This window comes from Empidonax traillii, unplaced genomic scaffold (genome assembly GCF_003031625.1).
Source record: "Empidonax traillii isolate 1590-97213 ecotype Southwest subspecies unplaced genomic scaffold, ASM303162v1 scaffold214:size757588, whole genome shotgun sequence".
NCBI lineage: Eukaryota > Metazoa > Chordata > Aves > Passeriformes > Tyrannidae > Empidonax > Empidonax traillii.
Genome location: NW_020955407.1, coordinates 592919 through 609060, shown reverse-complemented (window position 1 = coordinate 609060; position 16142 = coordinate 592919). Strand labels below are relative to the sequence as shown.

Genomic DNA, 16142 nt, shown 5'->3' with positions numbered 1-16142 from the left:
TGACTGAGGAATAGAACATTTTGACAAGATAGAACATTTAAAACATAAAACGAAAAGATAACAAAATCAGCAAATCTTAGGACGAGCCAAAGAAGTCAACCTGACCCTATCACACTTGCCAACTATCCAAATAAGGGAAAGATTTCAGGACAGTTCAAAAGTTTACATTGAGGAAGACCTACGACCGACCACTGCCCATGATGAAGATTACAGGAACTCCCACCTCTAAACCTCCCCAAATTAAAGACTCCGCCTATATATAAATATTACAAGTAGATGTTGCAATTTAATGAATATGCATGTTTGTGATGTAATCCTATACTCTGGAACTGTATAAAAGAACTGTGCTAAATGTATTCAACAGAGTTCTTTGTCCAGGATGACCTGGGAACTCTCCAACGTGTTGCATTAAAATACCTTCTGCTTTAAAGAAACAAATTTTATCTCTAAAGCAGTTTCTCTGTGCTTTTTTTGGGGCAAAAATTTGGCTTCACATTTTTGAGCCACTTGTAAATCCTTGCTATTGCAAAGTTAGCATCTTCTCCTTTTCATAAATATTCCATAATACCCTTTTTAAGGGATATTCTTCACTTTTTCCTGTTTTTCTGTGTAATAGCTACCATCAGTGTTTTAGGTTAAATTTCTTTATCTCTGTCCAAAACCTTCTGATAAAAGAATTCTCCTCATTTTCTTGATATTTCATGATCAACTCATTCCTATTTTCCACCTTTTAAATCTAAGTCTTGACACCAGTATTAATATTCCCAAATTTTTCATAATTTTCATTCCATTTTAAATGAAAATACCTCTTTATCTAAATTGTATTCTCAAATCAGTTTTTTTCACTGACTTAGCATCTCTGCATAGTATATTGTACATTAAGTAGCAGATATAACCTAATTAGGACTCGAGATACAGATGAATTTAGGAAATATAAATGTCATTTTATTAGCAGTGTTAATACATCATAAATAGATTGGACTAATTATAATAAACTGGATTTTTTCCAAGTAAGCTCCATTGAGCTGGGAAAAGTTTCAGACCATATAAAAATTAGAAATTATGAGATAATTCAGCACTTGTGTTGTTTCACACTAATTTTACACTAGATATTTGAGGAGGGACTGAAAAAAAGACCAGCATACCCATGGCTAAGAAAGTATGTTTGTGAGGACCCTGTCAATGGCCAGTTTACAGATGCAACTTCTTAAATTTTTGTGCTAGTAATATAAACCAGGCTTAACTCTGCTATGTCCCAAGTATTTCAACAAAATCTTGCAGTTGATGCAAATCCATTGATAGCTTCCATGGGAAAGGTCCAGAAAATAAAAAGACCCTGAAGCTATTTTTTATCAAGAATATATTTCCTATTGCATTTTTTTAATATATAATACACTTTTCTAATTAAGCAGCAGCCATTGTTAATAATATCTTGTGACTTACACTGTTTTTTGAGGACTTGGCCCATTAAGCATGTTTTCATTAAGAAGAGTAGATGACATTTACACGGTACACGACACAACAGACAAATGACTTTTTCACCTACATGCTGTTATGTTAACAATGAAGGTCAGTGTTGTGCACCTTTGTGATAAAATAAAAATAGAAATTTGCAATGAAAGTGAAATAAAAAGAGCCAAAGAAAAAAACAAAACAAAACAAAACACAACAAAAAAAACACCCAACCACAAAACTAGAGAAACATCTGCAGGTTTTGCTAACCACTTTATCTATCATCTGGTTATCTAACCTGCCTGAAATCCCAAGGGAAAATATGAGCTTTGTAACACTTTCTGAAGGAGAATAATACAGCATATTTTGCACCATACTGATTTTCTCAGACCCTGATAAAAAACTGTCACAAACAACCAACATACAAGCTCCAGAGTGAGCATATGCTGCATTATGGTATGATTAGAAAGATCTTTTTCTTACTAGAGGAATCAAAAAACTTTTACATTTCAAAAGCAAAAAAATCAATCCTCAAAAGTCCTGTAGGTAACTACTACAAAGCTCAAATTACAAACAACAGGAGTTAAAGGAGAGGAATAATGCACTCTTTAAAAAGCAATTGCCAGATTTTGTAGTCAGTTTTCAGATTGATGGAACACCTACACTAGATTTCTAATCCAAATGGTCTTGGTTGATTGAAAATAAATTTCAAAGTGGATAGAATCATGTTAAAGAAAGAAGTTGTATTCATGACACCTACTGCATAACCAATTTAATGGTGGATAGATCTGCTAAAACAATGGGCAATTGTGATTTAAGATTAAAATTAAATATTTTTTTTATTCAATTGAGGAAACTATTTTTATTAGTATTGAGAGAATTGCTGCTGAAATGGAGAAGAGTGGACCAAGAAAAGGCAAATTTTTAATATTGTTGCTGCAGTTTGACTTGTTTCTGCGATACATGTCATTTTATGAACTTGTTTTGGTGACAAAGATTGAAGAAGGTAAATCTTAAAACAATTAATGAAGGCAATTAAGGGCTGGAATGAGAAGATTGTGGTAAAACATCCCCCTCATTGCCAGTCAGATAACTGTATCTTCAGCACAAAACCAAACATGTAACTTTCCAGTGCGTGAGTCTAAAATTTCCTACCCTTCATAATATCCTGCAGAAATCTAATTCCTGTGGTATATTGCCCATATCCATTTTTCACTGCATTTGTCACTTACCTGGTAACATTCTTAAGAAAATCAAAATGATAGTCAAAAATATGAATTAAACAGCTGCAATGACTTTCATTAATAGACTTCATACACAACTATGGTAGTTTACACCTAAAATGGAACTCTCAGGCATTTGCTGAGAGTTTGCTTTGAGTTTGCAAGGTTTGCTCTGAGGCAAACCTTGGCAATGTGTTGGTTTTAGCAGTCAATGCCATAAATTAGACTAATATTTAAATTAGATTAATAATTAGATTAATCTGTTGCAAAAATGTTATATCCTATCCCAAATTGTTCAAGTTATCCCAGATTTTTATGCCAATCCAATCCTTGTATTATATCCAAATTTAATAAAGTATTATAATTGTTGTAGTCAAAATATTCTCTCATAATGAAAATGAACTTCAGCAATGCTGTTAATTTGCTTTTAGCATTACTAGTCTGGTGAACTATGAAAACTGCATAAAGCACATTGTCTGACAGTAATATGCATGTTTATTTGCAAATATTAGAAGGTGTGACATTTCTTTTATTCACACCAATAATTATTTCTTTTGGATAAAGGAAGTAATAAAATGTTCCTCTGTAAGCAGAAAAGGAAGATACTATCACTATCTAATTTTCACTGTATTTCAACTTATATTACTCAACACTCACTGCTTTTAAGTCTACTTCTTGCATTTAGTACAAAATTGTGGAGGCAGTATGTTCTTTGAAGATGACTTATCTTCAGTAGCTGAAATGCATTGCTTTTAGAGAATTGGAAAGACAAAAAATTTTCCATCATAGGACTACTTTAAAAGAGCTCCAAACAATTAGGATTACATTAAGTAATAGGAATTAACATTTTCTTTCAAAAGATATTATAAAATCTATTTTTTTATTATTATTATTCATGATATCTGTTCATAATACCTAACATATGCACAGCAAAGAAATTCCATGCTCTGCACATCCACTGTTAGAATACGCAGTATCTCCTATATTCCCATCTTGACCCGGTCAACTTCCCAGATACCATTGTTCAAAACTGGCTTATCTCACTGAAAATCAGTTCCTAAAAGAGTAAATGTTTCAAAGCTCTAGAAAGTTGCTGAATAAGTTACAGTAATTTCCCACCAAAGTTATTTAGTCTCACTACGCTGAATTACTTTGCAGTTGATTAAATGCTAACTTTATACAAGTAATACATATTTCCAGAGTGACAATTGTGACACTGACAATTGAAGCCAATTGTCAACAATATATATGTAATTTTCAATATAGAAAAAAACATGCAAAGCTTTTCTATATACAGCTTTTTTTTTTTTCATTAACTGAAGCACATGCAAAAATGCATGAGATGGCAGTAAGAAGCAATTCCAAATCTTTCTGACATCTGTGTCACTAAGATTTTAAATGTTAGAATCATAGAATCACAGAATTGTGTAGGTTGGAAAAGGTCTTTAAAACCATCAAGTCTAACTATTAAACCAGCACTGCCAAGTCCAATGACCCTAACTGCCATATCTACATGACTTTTAAATCTCTCCAGGAATGGTGACTCAACCAGCTCTCTGGGCAGCCTGCTCTAATGCTTTACAGCTCTTCCTGTGGATATTTTCTTTTCCTACTATCCAAACTAATATCCTTCCCTGGTGCAACTCGAGGCTGTTTCCTCTTGTCCCATTGCCTGTTAGCTGAGGGAAGAGACTGACCTCCACCTCCTTTCAGGAGGCTGTAGAGAGTGATAAGGTCTTCCATCAGCCTCGTCTTCTCCTGGCTAAACAGCTCCAGCTCCCTCAGCTATTTCACATAAGACTCATACAATTAGCCTTGACCATCAATCCAGTCTGCCCAGATCCCTCTGCAGAGCCCTCCTACCCTCCAGCTGTAAACACTCTCTCCCAATTTGGTGTCATCTGCAGTATGTCATCTTAAAAGTGTCCAAAACCGTTTCCAGTCTCCTAAAGTGAATAGAATGATTAACTATTAATTGCTCAGTAATTAACCTGAATCACAAAAATGGTATGCATTCCTTCTTTTTCAATAGCAAAAATAAGTGTGGCCCATTTCCTGAGCTGTCCTGACACAATGTATTTTCTCTGCAAAGGAAAGATAGCTCTTTCTTCCTTTCTTTTTAGGCTCAAAAAAGAGCCTAATAAAAAATAGAAAATAATATAAATTAGTCTGTTTTTCTTTCCAGCTGTTATCATAGGCTGATTTACAGGTTCAAGTTATTTCCTTCTCAATGGAGTAGGGAGAAAATGCATAAAATAAGTGTGCTTGCACCAAGGTAATTAATGGGTCTCGGAAGGATACCATGACATGGCAGCGGTAATGCTCCAGCACGAGGGGAAAGGCTGATTTTCTTAAATTCTCCCACATTGCTGAGGGTTCATGTATTCATACTTTTATTTTCTTCAGGATCTTAAATCTTTCTTAAAATGAACAAAAAAAAGAATAACAACTGAATTCTAATAGATTTAAACTAGTTAACTAACTAGAAATTTTATGTTTCCAGTCCTTATCCACTTTCTTTTGCACTTTGGCATTCTCCCTTAGTTGTATTTAATGGACTTAAAGAGTACTTGAGTATTTAGTCACTATTCATACAGAAGCTGTTTAATGCCTCTATGATATTTATATCTCTTGTCTAAAAATAATTTTAAAATCTGCCTTCTCTATTTTGATATGGAAAGGGAGTTATAATCAAGACTGCACATGTTATTGGATTTTAGAGAATCCTACTTTTAGAGAATCAGTGTTGTGAGAGATAGTTGTGTTTTATTTCTTTCTGGTAAGAAGGAGCTTACACTTGCTTTTAGCTTCCATTATCATGGTTTGGTTTATGGTATTTGCTTTCTGGGTGACAAACACAAGTGTAGTGAATTATTGGCCTTTGTTCCTTGCATTAATTTGTGATGTTACTGTGTGGTCTGGAGCTTAAATGTGGTTTACATGCTGGAAAAAAAAAAAATGATGAAAGAGATGACAGCTGAAATGCAGCAACCAACTGTGGTCCTTCTCACTGACTACTCTCAGCCATACCTGAGCAATCAAGGTACAATATAATGGATACACTCACCACTAGTTTCCCATTGCTGCCCTGAAAAAGTTCTTCATTTAACTATGTTTGGACAGATATAGCTGTAGAAGACTTAGAAAAGGCTTTTGTTCCTCCTGTACTTCTCCACAAACTTTTTAAGAAGTAATTTACTCCTGAGAGACGAGCAGACAGCTAGATTTCTTTTTTCTTGCTGGACAAGAGGACTTGTACCTATTTCAAGCTGCCTGATAGGAACCAAGCACCTGGAGAGCTCACTAGGTACCTGTCTTATAAATTGAAACTAAGAATTTCTTTTCTGAGGCTGTAGATTCTATCAGCACAGATATTTGGTCATTAGACACATCTATGTACAAAGAACTTACTACCTATATAGTTTTCTTTTCATTTTATTCTCCTTCAATTGCAAGTATTAATACTTTCACAGGAATAATATATCCTATTATGAGTTGCAAGTCAGAGACAGCAATGAAAGCCGTGGTGCTGCTTCTGCCTATCTATTTCATTTCCAAGATTCTTCTATTAGTGACACTCTCATTGTTGGAAATTCAGATATTTCAGGGGTTGAGTAGTTTGGACATACTGCGCAGCATCTTCCCTGACTGCATGTTTATGTTTGCTATGGTACCTGATTTCAATGAGAATAAATTTATTTCCACTAAGCACATTAGGGATGTGATGAGCACTGTCCAAGTGTACTGTACTTTTAAAATTATTTCCAAGGCTGTGTTGTCGTCCACACTGACATAACATGATTTTGTTGCACATGTTCAGGTATCATTCATAGTTAATGATGTTTAATATCTTTGCAATTTACTAACTACCCAACCTACAAGATTTTTGAAACAGTTATAAATATAGACAACAGTAAACTTACCTAATTTGCACATTATACAAGTGTCCATCGTCCACTCTAGCAGTGGTAGTGATGTTTTTGACTTCTGCTGCTTCATCACATAAAAACTGGTACTGCAGGGTGGGAAAAAGTTTAATTACATTATTTCTAATAGTTAAACAATTGAAGGCTTAGAAACTTGAATTTTGAAATAGTAGATGGTTTCATAAAAACCTGAAGGATGTCATGTGTATCAAGGAAAACTAATGTGTCATTAAAAATTCTGGATCAGGAAGCCTACTGTACCAGAAATATACAAGTACACATACATGCTTCCTACCCTGCATGAAAATGCTTTAATCTCTGTGTATTGTACAATCACATATTATGGTTCTGAATTGCAAAGAAGTTGACCATCTGCAACCCATTTGAAATTAACATTGGCCACGGGTGAGTTTTACTTACCGTTTTACAGCTTCCTTACACTTCCAAACACGTAATGTAGCATGCAGGCTTGAGCATTTTGGAACACCATTTAATTTCCTATACTAATGTGAACAAGCACTTGATTTCATGGTTTGTCTGCTTGTAATTGTAACTTGATTGTGAGCTTAGAACCATTTGTTCATTGGGCTTTAAATCTACATTTAATTGACCAGCTTTGTGAATGATTAAGAGAATTCAATTAGTTTTAACATGACACACTGGGATCTCTGAATAGATTTGTGTCAATTAAAGTACTTTCATATTTTATGGTGCTTATGATATGTTAGAAAAATATTTTTCTGCATCATTACTTTACCATGAATACAAGTAAGATGAACTTAAAGCTGTCAACATTTTCTAAACCCTGGAAAACTTCTTGTCCATGACTAATCTCATTTGTTCTGGATTAAGATAGTCACAATATAACAAAAGACAGTAAATTACAATATTAAAAAAAATAAAGAAAAACATTATTTTCTTCTTTTTCAGTTTCTCTTCATATATCTATTTAGTATGGTCACGCTTTTTAAATATAAGGCAAATATAATTCAAATATGCTGTTTCTAACAGTCATTTCACGGTTCTTACAGAAGAAGAATATAATTACAGGTAAATTTTGGACATTTTTAGCAGGAATATCCACTGTGAGAAAAGTAATTTTGCTTTTAATATCTTTTTATAGCCTCTTTAGTATCTGCCTATCTCTTCATAAAGTTCAAGTTTTAGATCTTCCTCAGAGAAGAAGGAAGAATTTGACAAAGGCAAGGATATACCACGGTCACATTTTATTCCTTATAGTTTATAAACAAATGTATTCCTAAGCTGTCCATGAAAACCAAGCAAAATTTTTTTTTCACAGATCCTATGGAACTGTGATTTAAATAATAAATGAAGCTAAAGGTTTCTACTCAGAGACACACAGTAAATTTTCCTATGACACTTCACTCATTTCTACAGCCTCCCTTATGATAATTTCAATGAAGCTGTACATGAGGTTCAGTAAGTTTAAGCTTCATATATAAAATACAACAACTTCATTTGTATCACTTTTAAAGACAAACCCCACATTCTTTATTGTTGTGTTTTAATATATACTTTTTGCATGAGATTCCAAATATAATCAATATAGGATTTTCCTTAAGCCCCACCTCTTATGAGACATATTAATCGTATTAGCCATGAATTGGCCGTAACGGATAGCAAGTTTGATAACTATTTTCCTTAAAATGTTAAAGAATGTCAAGATTCTCTGTAGCTTTATTTACTATCTTCTATAGTAAGAAAAAGAAAAAAATATTTAAATTTTTACAGATCCTAACTTTTATTTACTTCTCTTTCAGTAGGAAATTTTGAGGCCTTACCTGTAAGGTACCATTATTGATGTAAAGCCGAATTAAAAAATGTTGTATTGTTTCTGGGCTCTGTTCAATATTTAGAAGGAGTCCATGAGGATTACAGGTCTTAAATTCCAGATGAATGAAGTTCTGTATGTTCAAATGTAAGCCTTGAAATTCCAGGTAAGAATTACCATAATAACGAGCATAACTAAAATCTGTAAATAGAATTTTGAGAAATATAAGGTTTTAAACACATTTTTCTTTTTCACACACTGTTTTCTTATTCTGCTAATGGAATATTTTTTTACGTCTGTCAAGGAGACAGACACGCATCTCAAAATTGATGTTGCTTTTCTTCTGTCAAAGATAATACAAAATGTTAATAAAACTAGGTATAAAGGTTTGATCAAATTATATTAAGAAGGTATTAAGCTAGGATCAATGCATGAAAAAAGAATAGACTATGAAGATGATAGCACTTGGTACATATCTGGTAGCTTTGGCTCAACATAAGTCAAATTTTTTTCAAAATTGGGTGTTTTAATCAAAGTTAGATCCAGGAATGAATGGGTTAGAAATCTTTACAGAAACCACTTGGTTTGGGAAGGGAGGAAGACATTCTACAGCCTAACTATGAAAGTGACATCTCAGATACGTCAACTATTTTGTTCTAAGACAAACAATGTGGGCCTAGGGGGAAAGCTGAAAATATCCTTTGTGACTACATCTAGCTTGTCTGTTTGATTTATCTAGATATCTCTTAACCTTTAGCACCCTGTGCTATAACTTGCAAGGGCACATGTAGCTCTTATTTAAATGGAAAAGGTATGTGAAATCATGGCTTCAAGACCATCAGAGATGACAGAGAGCTACATTTAAAAGGGTTTCCTTTAATTTTTATTTTCTCTCTGTTCCCCATCTTTCCTCTTCTTCTTTTCTTTCTTTTCCTTTTCCATTCCTCTTTTTCTCTCCTTTTTTTTATCTTTCCTTCCTTCCTTGCTTCCTTCCTTTCAATTTGTTCAGATTTCATTGAATAATGAAATTTGGGGATTTTGAGTATCTTTGAAGGTCTGTGATTTGTTTCTATTTTCCAAAAACAGACAAAATTTTAATCTGTTGTGACACCAACTCCAATAGCAAATATAGCTTATATAGTATATGTGCTTAAATTCTCAGTATAAATGATACTGGAATAAAACAAAAACTATTGATGTTGAACTCCTATATATCACTGTAAGATTATGCTGAATTTTATCCTTTCATGACTTTTCAGAAACCTATTTACAAAGTCAAAGTCACTGTGGTCAAATCCCAAACAAAGCCTTTAAGTACTATATGAGAATCAGTATGATACACCCATTTAGAACATGCAGTAAAAAAGACCAAAAATTTCAAGCAGTACCAATCAATGACCAGTGTTGCAAAAAAAAACCCCAAACATCAAAAACAACAGCAAAAAAACCCCTTATAATTTTAAATGCATTTGATCTTTAAAAAGTCTCTTTTGTCTTAAATTTTATAGACAGGACAATTTCTCTAAGGAAATGTTTTAGAGAATTATCTCCAATCCCTAACCCTTGTTTGGTTTCCTTCCTGAGCTAGCCACTGAGCTCTAAATCTTTCTTTCATTCCTTTTGCCCTGAACTCTCCCTGCACATGGTTTTGCTTCTTCCAAGGAACCTCTCAGTTATCCCCACACTCTAGATACGGATGTCTAACCTCTTATATATATATCAGAGATATACTGATATCTCCTTTTCACGACTCAAGTTCAGAGATCATCTTGGCTAAAAGACAGCAAAGTTGCACGGAATATCTCTTTCCTGCAGTCCTAACTCCTGTCACCTTCTCAGGTTTTTGGAGGTGGGTTGTTTTTATTGTTTTGTGGGGGTTTTTTTCCTGCATTGTTCAGCATATAATAAAGTAGACATGTGAGAAAAGGTCAAAACTACATCAGCTCTTCAGTGCTTTCCTAACAAAAGGCATCTGAGCCCCTAGATCTTACAAAAGAGTAAAATCTATAACTGTGAGAAGAATAAAAAGGTGGGTAAGGGAACAAAGCAGTTTATTCATGACTCCCAAAACTATAATCTAAATCTGAGGCCAGACTGTATTATCTACTAAATTTCAAGAAAGCCTAAACAAGCATAAGCTAGTGGCATCTACATTTAGTTTTCTATGTATAATTGCAGCAAGTACACAAAGCACTGCAGATAAGTAGTATTGTGACTGACATCCATTTCTATTTAAGTGATGATGCCTTGCAAGACAATACAATCCATTATTCCATGTGAGGCTAGTTTGGTTTCTTTTGGGAAATACGTTTGTGCTCCTAAACAGAGAACTTCACAAAAGAATTATCTGCAGTAAAATTGCTGCAATTGCTCTATGTCCATAAATATGGAAAGAATTAACGAGAGAAAGCCCTGAAGAATATTTAGCAGGCTCCAGGTTTCTTTGAAACCCATAAAAATGTGCTACTCAAATCACAAATAGGCTACATACCTTCCCACAATAGCTATTAACATAAACCACTGGTGTGGTTTTACCTATTAAGATTCTCACATTGTTTGTAACAGTACATAGTCTCCTCTTACAGAACATAAGCTTTGCTTATAATCCTTCTGCTACACCTACAGGCAGCTTTTTCATTTGACCTCTAGAGCTGGCTTCCTAGATTGCTTTTTGTCCTAACAGAGACTGCTCATCACCCAAGCCTTTAGAACAAAAAAGGAAAAATTGATGCTGTATTTTATCTTTCACCATGAATGTCTAATGCTTGCTTTCCTAAGACACAGGAAAGCCCTTTGGCCTATAAAATCCTTTCAGCTGTAGCTTGCTCCCCTGTGTACATACAGCTCTCTGTGTTTTTCTGTTTACAAGAATTCATGTTAATGTCAGAATGTTAAAAGGTTTGAGATCCAGCTGTAATGGTAAGTGGATACACAGACAGATCTACAACCCAGTTCATTGTCAAGGTTCATTAACTCTTGCCACTGCCTATTGGGTTTCTCCATTCCAATGAGTTTCAGCTGCACCAGCTTCAGAACAGAGACCTGCAAATTTAAAACTTTTTGAGAGCTACACAGTTTAAATTCTTGGGTTTTAATGGCAGGTAGGGATAATAAAAACTTTTAATATGTCCATGAGCATGTGCTCCTGGTGATGGAGCTTTTGTCTCCATATATTTTTATGTCTAACTCACACCCTGCAGTTTGTATGGATTCAGGCACAAAGAGGATTATGATGATGCTTTTCTTCTTTATTCTGTTATTTTCTTTTGTTATGCTGCACCTGGGAACAGAACACTCTTTCTCAAGCTATCGGTTTTCCCTTTTTCATGGACACATCCATCACATCTTTTGCTATTCTTTTAATAAGAATTATCTTAAAAAATTCAAAGAGAGAGCATCACTACCTGTGGGAAGAACTCTGTAATGAAAAATCCAAACAATTAATTTGCTATTTGAAATTCTAATTTATCTTTATAAAGAAGGGACACATCTCTTACAGTATACAACCATTTTAATACAAATGTTGTTTAAAACTGAGGAATGCCAAGCGAAAAAAAAGTTTCTGAAAAGCAAAACGAAAAACTCCAATGGCTGTCAATGGCTCAGGCTTAAACAAACAGCATGCAAGGAGCAATTCTTCCCCTGGGACAGTCCATTATTCTCCACCCTCCACCCTAAAAAGTGCCACAGCTTCCTCAGCTGGGGTGTGCTCATGGTTCAGGGCAGGCATGGCCAAAGGCCATGTCCCCATGTGTGTGGGCTGTTGAGACAGGGAAGTCTGGAAGCTTGGGATCTCTGGTAGTAGGAGGACAGTTTGGGATGGACCAGCAGACCTGCAGCTGACCAGGGCATTGCTGAAGGCAAACAAGATTGTACAAAGCTGACTCAGCTCGGAGCTGGTATCTGCAGAAGAGGGCAAAGATGAGTGAGATCATTACTGAAGATTCTCTTCTGTGAGGTGTGGAGGCACCAGTAAGACAGTTCAACCTGATGTCCTTAGAGGCTTGTCTGGTCGGTTGGCTGTCTGGTAGGGTCAGGATTTGAGATTCTACACAGGGGCCAGCAACATTTGCACAGCTCACACACAGTTAACCCTTGTAACTTCTCCATGTGGGCACCAATAACGATGCCAGGGTAACCCAGTGCATCAGGAGTGGCTGCAGAGCTCTAGATGTGAATGAAAAAGGCATGGGGGGCCTCACTCCTGCCATCAAGGAGGAAAATCGTAAGAGGAGGTTAGAGCCTACAGTCAGGCACTTTGTAGACAGGAAAAATAGAAGGATAAGTTGAATTCCTAAATTGAAACAGGTATCTTACCACAATAGAAGCACTCTTGCTGTCCTAACTACAAAGAATTTATGTCTCCCTGTTTTTTTTTTTTTAATGTCAGAGAATATCAAAACAGGGTTAATGGATAATATTAGTAATATGATGCCTTTTTTTTTTTTTTTTACTACTTTTACCCCTATTTCATGTGGCCTATCCATGTAACATTTTCTTTTTACTCTCAGTATGCTGAAAGTACCTCAGCTTTGATTTTCCTTATAATTCTGGAGCGGTGGGGTTGAGATGTCATATGTAGCAAGTCATGTCAATCACTCTCATTTGCATTCTAAAATAATTCCAGCAAGTTGTGAAAAACAGCCAGAGAAAAATAATCCATATGTTTTATTTTTAACTCCCTTAAATACAATAACCTTCTTCATATTTACAATCAGCATTTAAAAGGTTTCACTTTATTTTCAAATGAGTCTCATTTACTTCCATACATTTTATTTAACCTCTTCAGCTGGAATACCTCAAAGGCAGAGCAGAACAATGATCTCCAGCCATTATTTCTATTTCCAGTTGCAAACCTATTTCACTGTGCTACGCCTCACCTTTGGTTCCACATAACATACCCACAGTTACAGCGTACCTATGTTTAATGCTGTCAGAGAAGTCTGTTCTGCATGACTAGCAGGGAATTATAGTTATATTTTTCTCTAAAAGTTGAAATATTCTCTAATGTGGCGTGTTAGACAACAATGAAATATGGTTAACATCCAGAACTGTTGCCCGTGCAGCCCACAAGTAGCTTTCAAGCAAAGAAAAACAACAGTTACAAATAAATGCTTTTTATTGTTCCTTTTTCATGCTTACACAGAGCCACAGATTTCAGTAGGCTGCAAAATTCTTCTAAAGGAAAAGTATGGCTGTTTTAGAGCTCCTATAATTCAGAATTCTTTACCTCTAGCCTAAACATACACATACACACATGAAAACACATACATAGGATTCAGCTGCCTTAAAATGATGGAATCTTAGATCCTAAATTCCAGGAAGCTCTTTCCTGCAGTTATTGTATATCTTTCTTTTCCTCATGCATGCATCAGTCATGTCTATTGATCCAAGTTTTGATTCTTAACTCCTTCATGTCCAACAGTCAGTCTGCAATGCTGTTGGTAGTGAGATCTGCACTTATCTTTCCTACTCACACTATAAAGGGGACAGCTGGTTACATTTTCGATTAATTTTCACTTCTCCCCTCATTCTACTCGAGTATTACAGTTGGAAATGACAAAAAACTGTATATATAAAATTTTCTTTTTAATATCTTTTCAATTGTTTTTTTTTAAATAAAAATACTGACTGCAAAAAACTTAAAATGTGGTAAACCTTGACCCCTTCTTGAACTCAGGGAAAACAAGGGCAGAGTTTTCTTGCAACAACTCATTTAAATTATAGAAGGCACTTTTTATTAGTGCAGGAAATTGTTTTATTATTGTTAATAAAGTATTATTAATTTCTAAAGCAGGATTCTGGTTCATGCTCAAGTGTAGATTTTAAATTCAAATCCAATGCCTGATTATGTCCATTAATTGCAATAATAACTTAGTGAGATTAACTGATACTTGTGTGACTGTCTGCCATGGGGGCTAGCTCATCAACATATAGATAATGGAGAGAGGTGTTAAGTTTACTGCAATCAGCACATGAATACGGCAGATTCTCTCACTGAAGACAATAATATGTATATGTAAAAATTAGGAAAAAACCCAGCAGTGTGCAGTTCTGTTTCAGCTAAAGACTCTACTGTTTTTTTCCTTTTAAAATATACTACAAGGGACACAGAGAGAATCAATTATTATTACAGCAGAAATCAGGAGCAGCTCTTACCTTGGGGATAGTTTGTCTTTCTCTCAGCAGAACTTCACAAGCCTTGTTAAAATCTTTTCCTCCTGCTGCCCTTTCTACAAAGTACTGGCAGCTGGCACACAGCCAGCACCAAGCCCAGAGCCACTGCTTACACGTTGATAAACCCCATAGTTAGAAAGCATTAGATCCACCACTGGGAGAGAAATAGTTGTATCCATAAAAAACCAAGCTTTTTACCCTTTACTTGTAAAACAACTTCTATTTTAAGTCTCCTACAACTAGACTTTGAACAAACAGAACTGAACTAATTTTAACATATTATCAACTATTTTAAATGCTATAACCAATATAAATGATAAAAGTGTGATGTGTACATGACATGACTTTAAAATGTCCTTTATAGTACTATAGGCTACTCCGAAGGGCAGCTATCTCCCTATTATTCAGAAAAAAAAATATAGATGTGAATAGCATGATAATCAAGATCTTACAATGTATTGCATGAATTGCACAGTGAGAGCACAAGTTGTAAAGTCTATAATACAGGAAAAAAATACACCTGTAATCATCCTTTACCCTCAAAATCAAATCAATAACTTTAGCAAGATTGTTTTCTGACTGGAAAACAAATTAAAAAAACCCATTGTGGAATCCAGAACAAGACAATATTTCTATGTGGCCAAATCCTCTGGTAGAAGGGATAGATTTTTTTTCATGATATTTTGTCTTTCTATTGCAGTCAAAAAAACCCCACAACAAACAATTAGGAAGGTGCATGGACTATCCAACTACGGAATTTGCTTGAAAATGACACAATAATATTGTATATTCTATGCATTTATAGTTGAGGATGCATGAATGCTATTTAGTATAGCAGAAGGAGAACGGAACTCTCTGTGAATAATTTTTTCTTGTTCCAGACCCAAATCTTTGCAGATCCAACATTTTGATTTAGTAATTCAGCTTCAATTTGCTTAACGTTATGCAGCTATGGGAGAAGTGAAACTCATGTGATTTGTTGAGAAGCATTTTCACAAATGGGCTTCTTCCTGTTGAAGGTTACTACCAAAATTCTTGTGGACACCTCAGGTGAAAGTCATGCTCATCATGAAAACCACCTTTACCAGTCACTGATTAAATACTGTGCCAAGATACCATTTTAAGGTTTGCATAGTAGCTATGCTTGTTCTTCATAATTTATAGTATTGACTTTTATCTATTAATGGTGTACACATAAAAACAGTGACTTTTATCTATTCTGTATTTATAAGTATGTTGTATTTACCACAGTTGTGACTTTGCATAAGGCCATATTTGCCCAATAACTTGCAAGTAAATTGGCCAAATGCATGTTTCTGTCTTCATTATGACTTGTTTTGGTCACAGTTATGTATGACATCTCTCAGGGTGGTTGCAAAACTCTTACTGGGCAGGCACATCAGCTGCAGAATCTGTCTTTATCTTGGATACGTGGAACCTGAAAACAGTCCCAGCTGAAGCTCCACCTTCAGACATGGACAGCATTCACAGTAGTAAAAGCTGTCTTTTGCAAATATGAGTGACACCAATGACCCTAACAGTATATCCATGGTGCTCTGAAATAACACTTCA

The 16142-nt window shown here is 34.9% G+C and overlaps 1 protein-coding gene across 1 annotated transcript in view; it reads right to left on the bottom strand.

Moving 5' to 3' along the window:
- The window catches only part of LOC114059280 (protein eyes shut homolog), a gene marked incomplete at its 3' end in the record, with an annotated part of 607760 nt that overhangs the window by 118026 nt on the left and 473592 nt on the right, over positions 1–16142 (bottom strand). The window contains exons 32-33 of the mRNA XM_027887535.1: positions 8404–8594; positions 6599–6690 (exon numbers count right to left, since the gene is read on the bottom strand). Of these exons, the coding sequence (XP_027743336.1) occupies positions 6599–6690; positions 8404–8594 (283 nt within the window). The remainder of the gene's footprint in view (positions 1–6598; positions 6691–8403; positions 8595–16142) is intronic.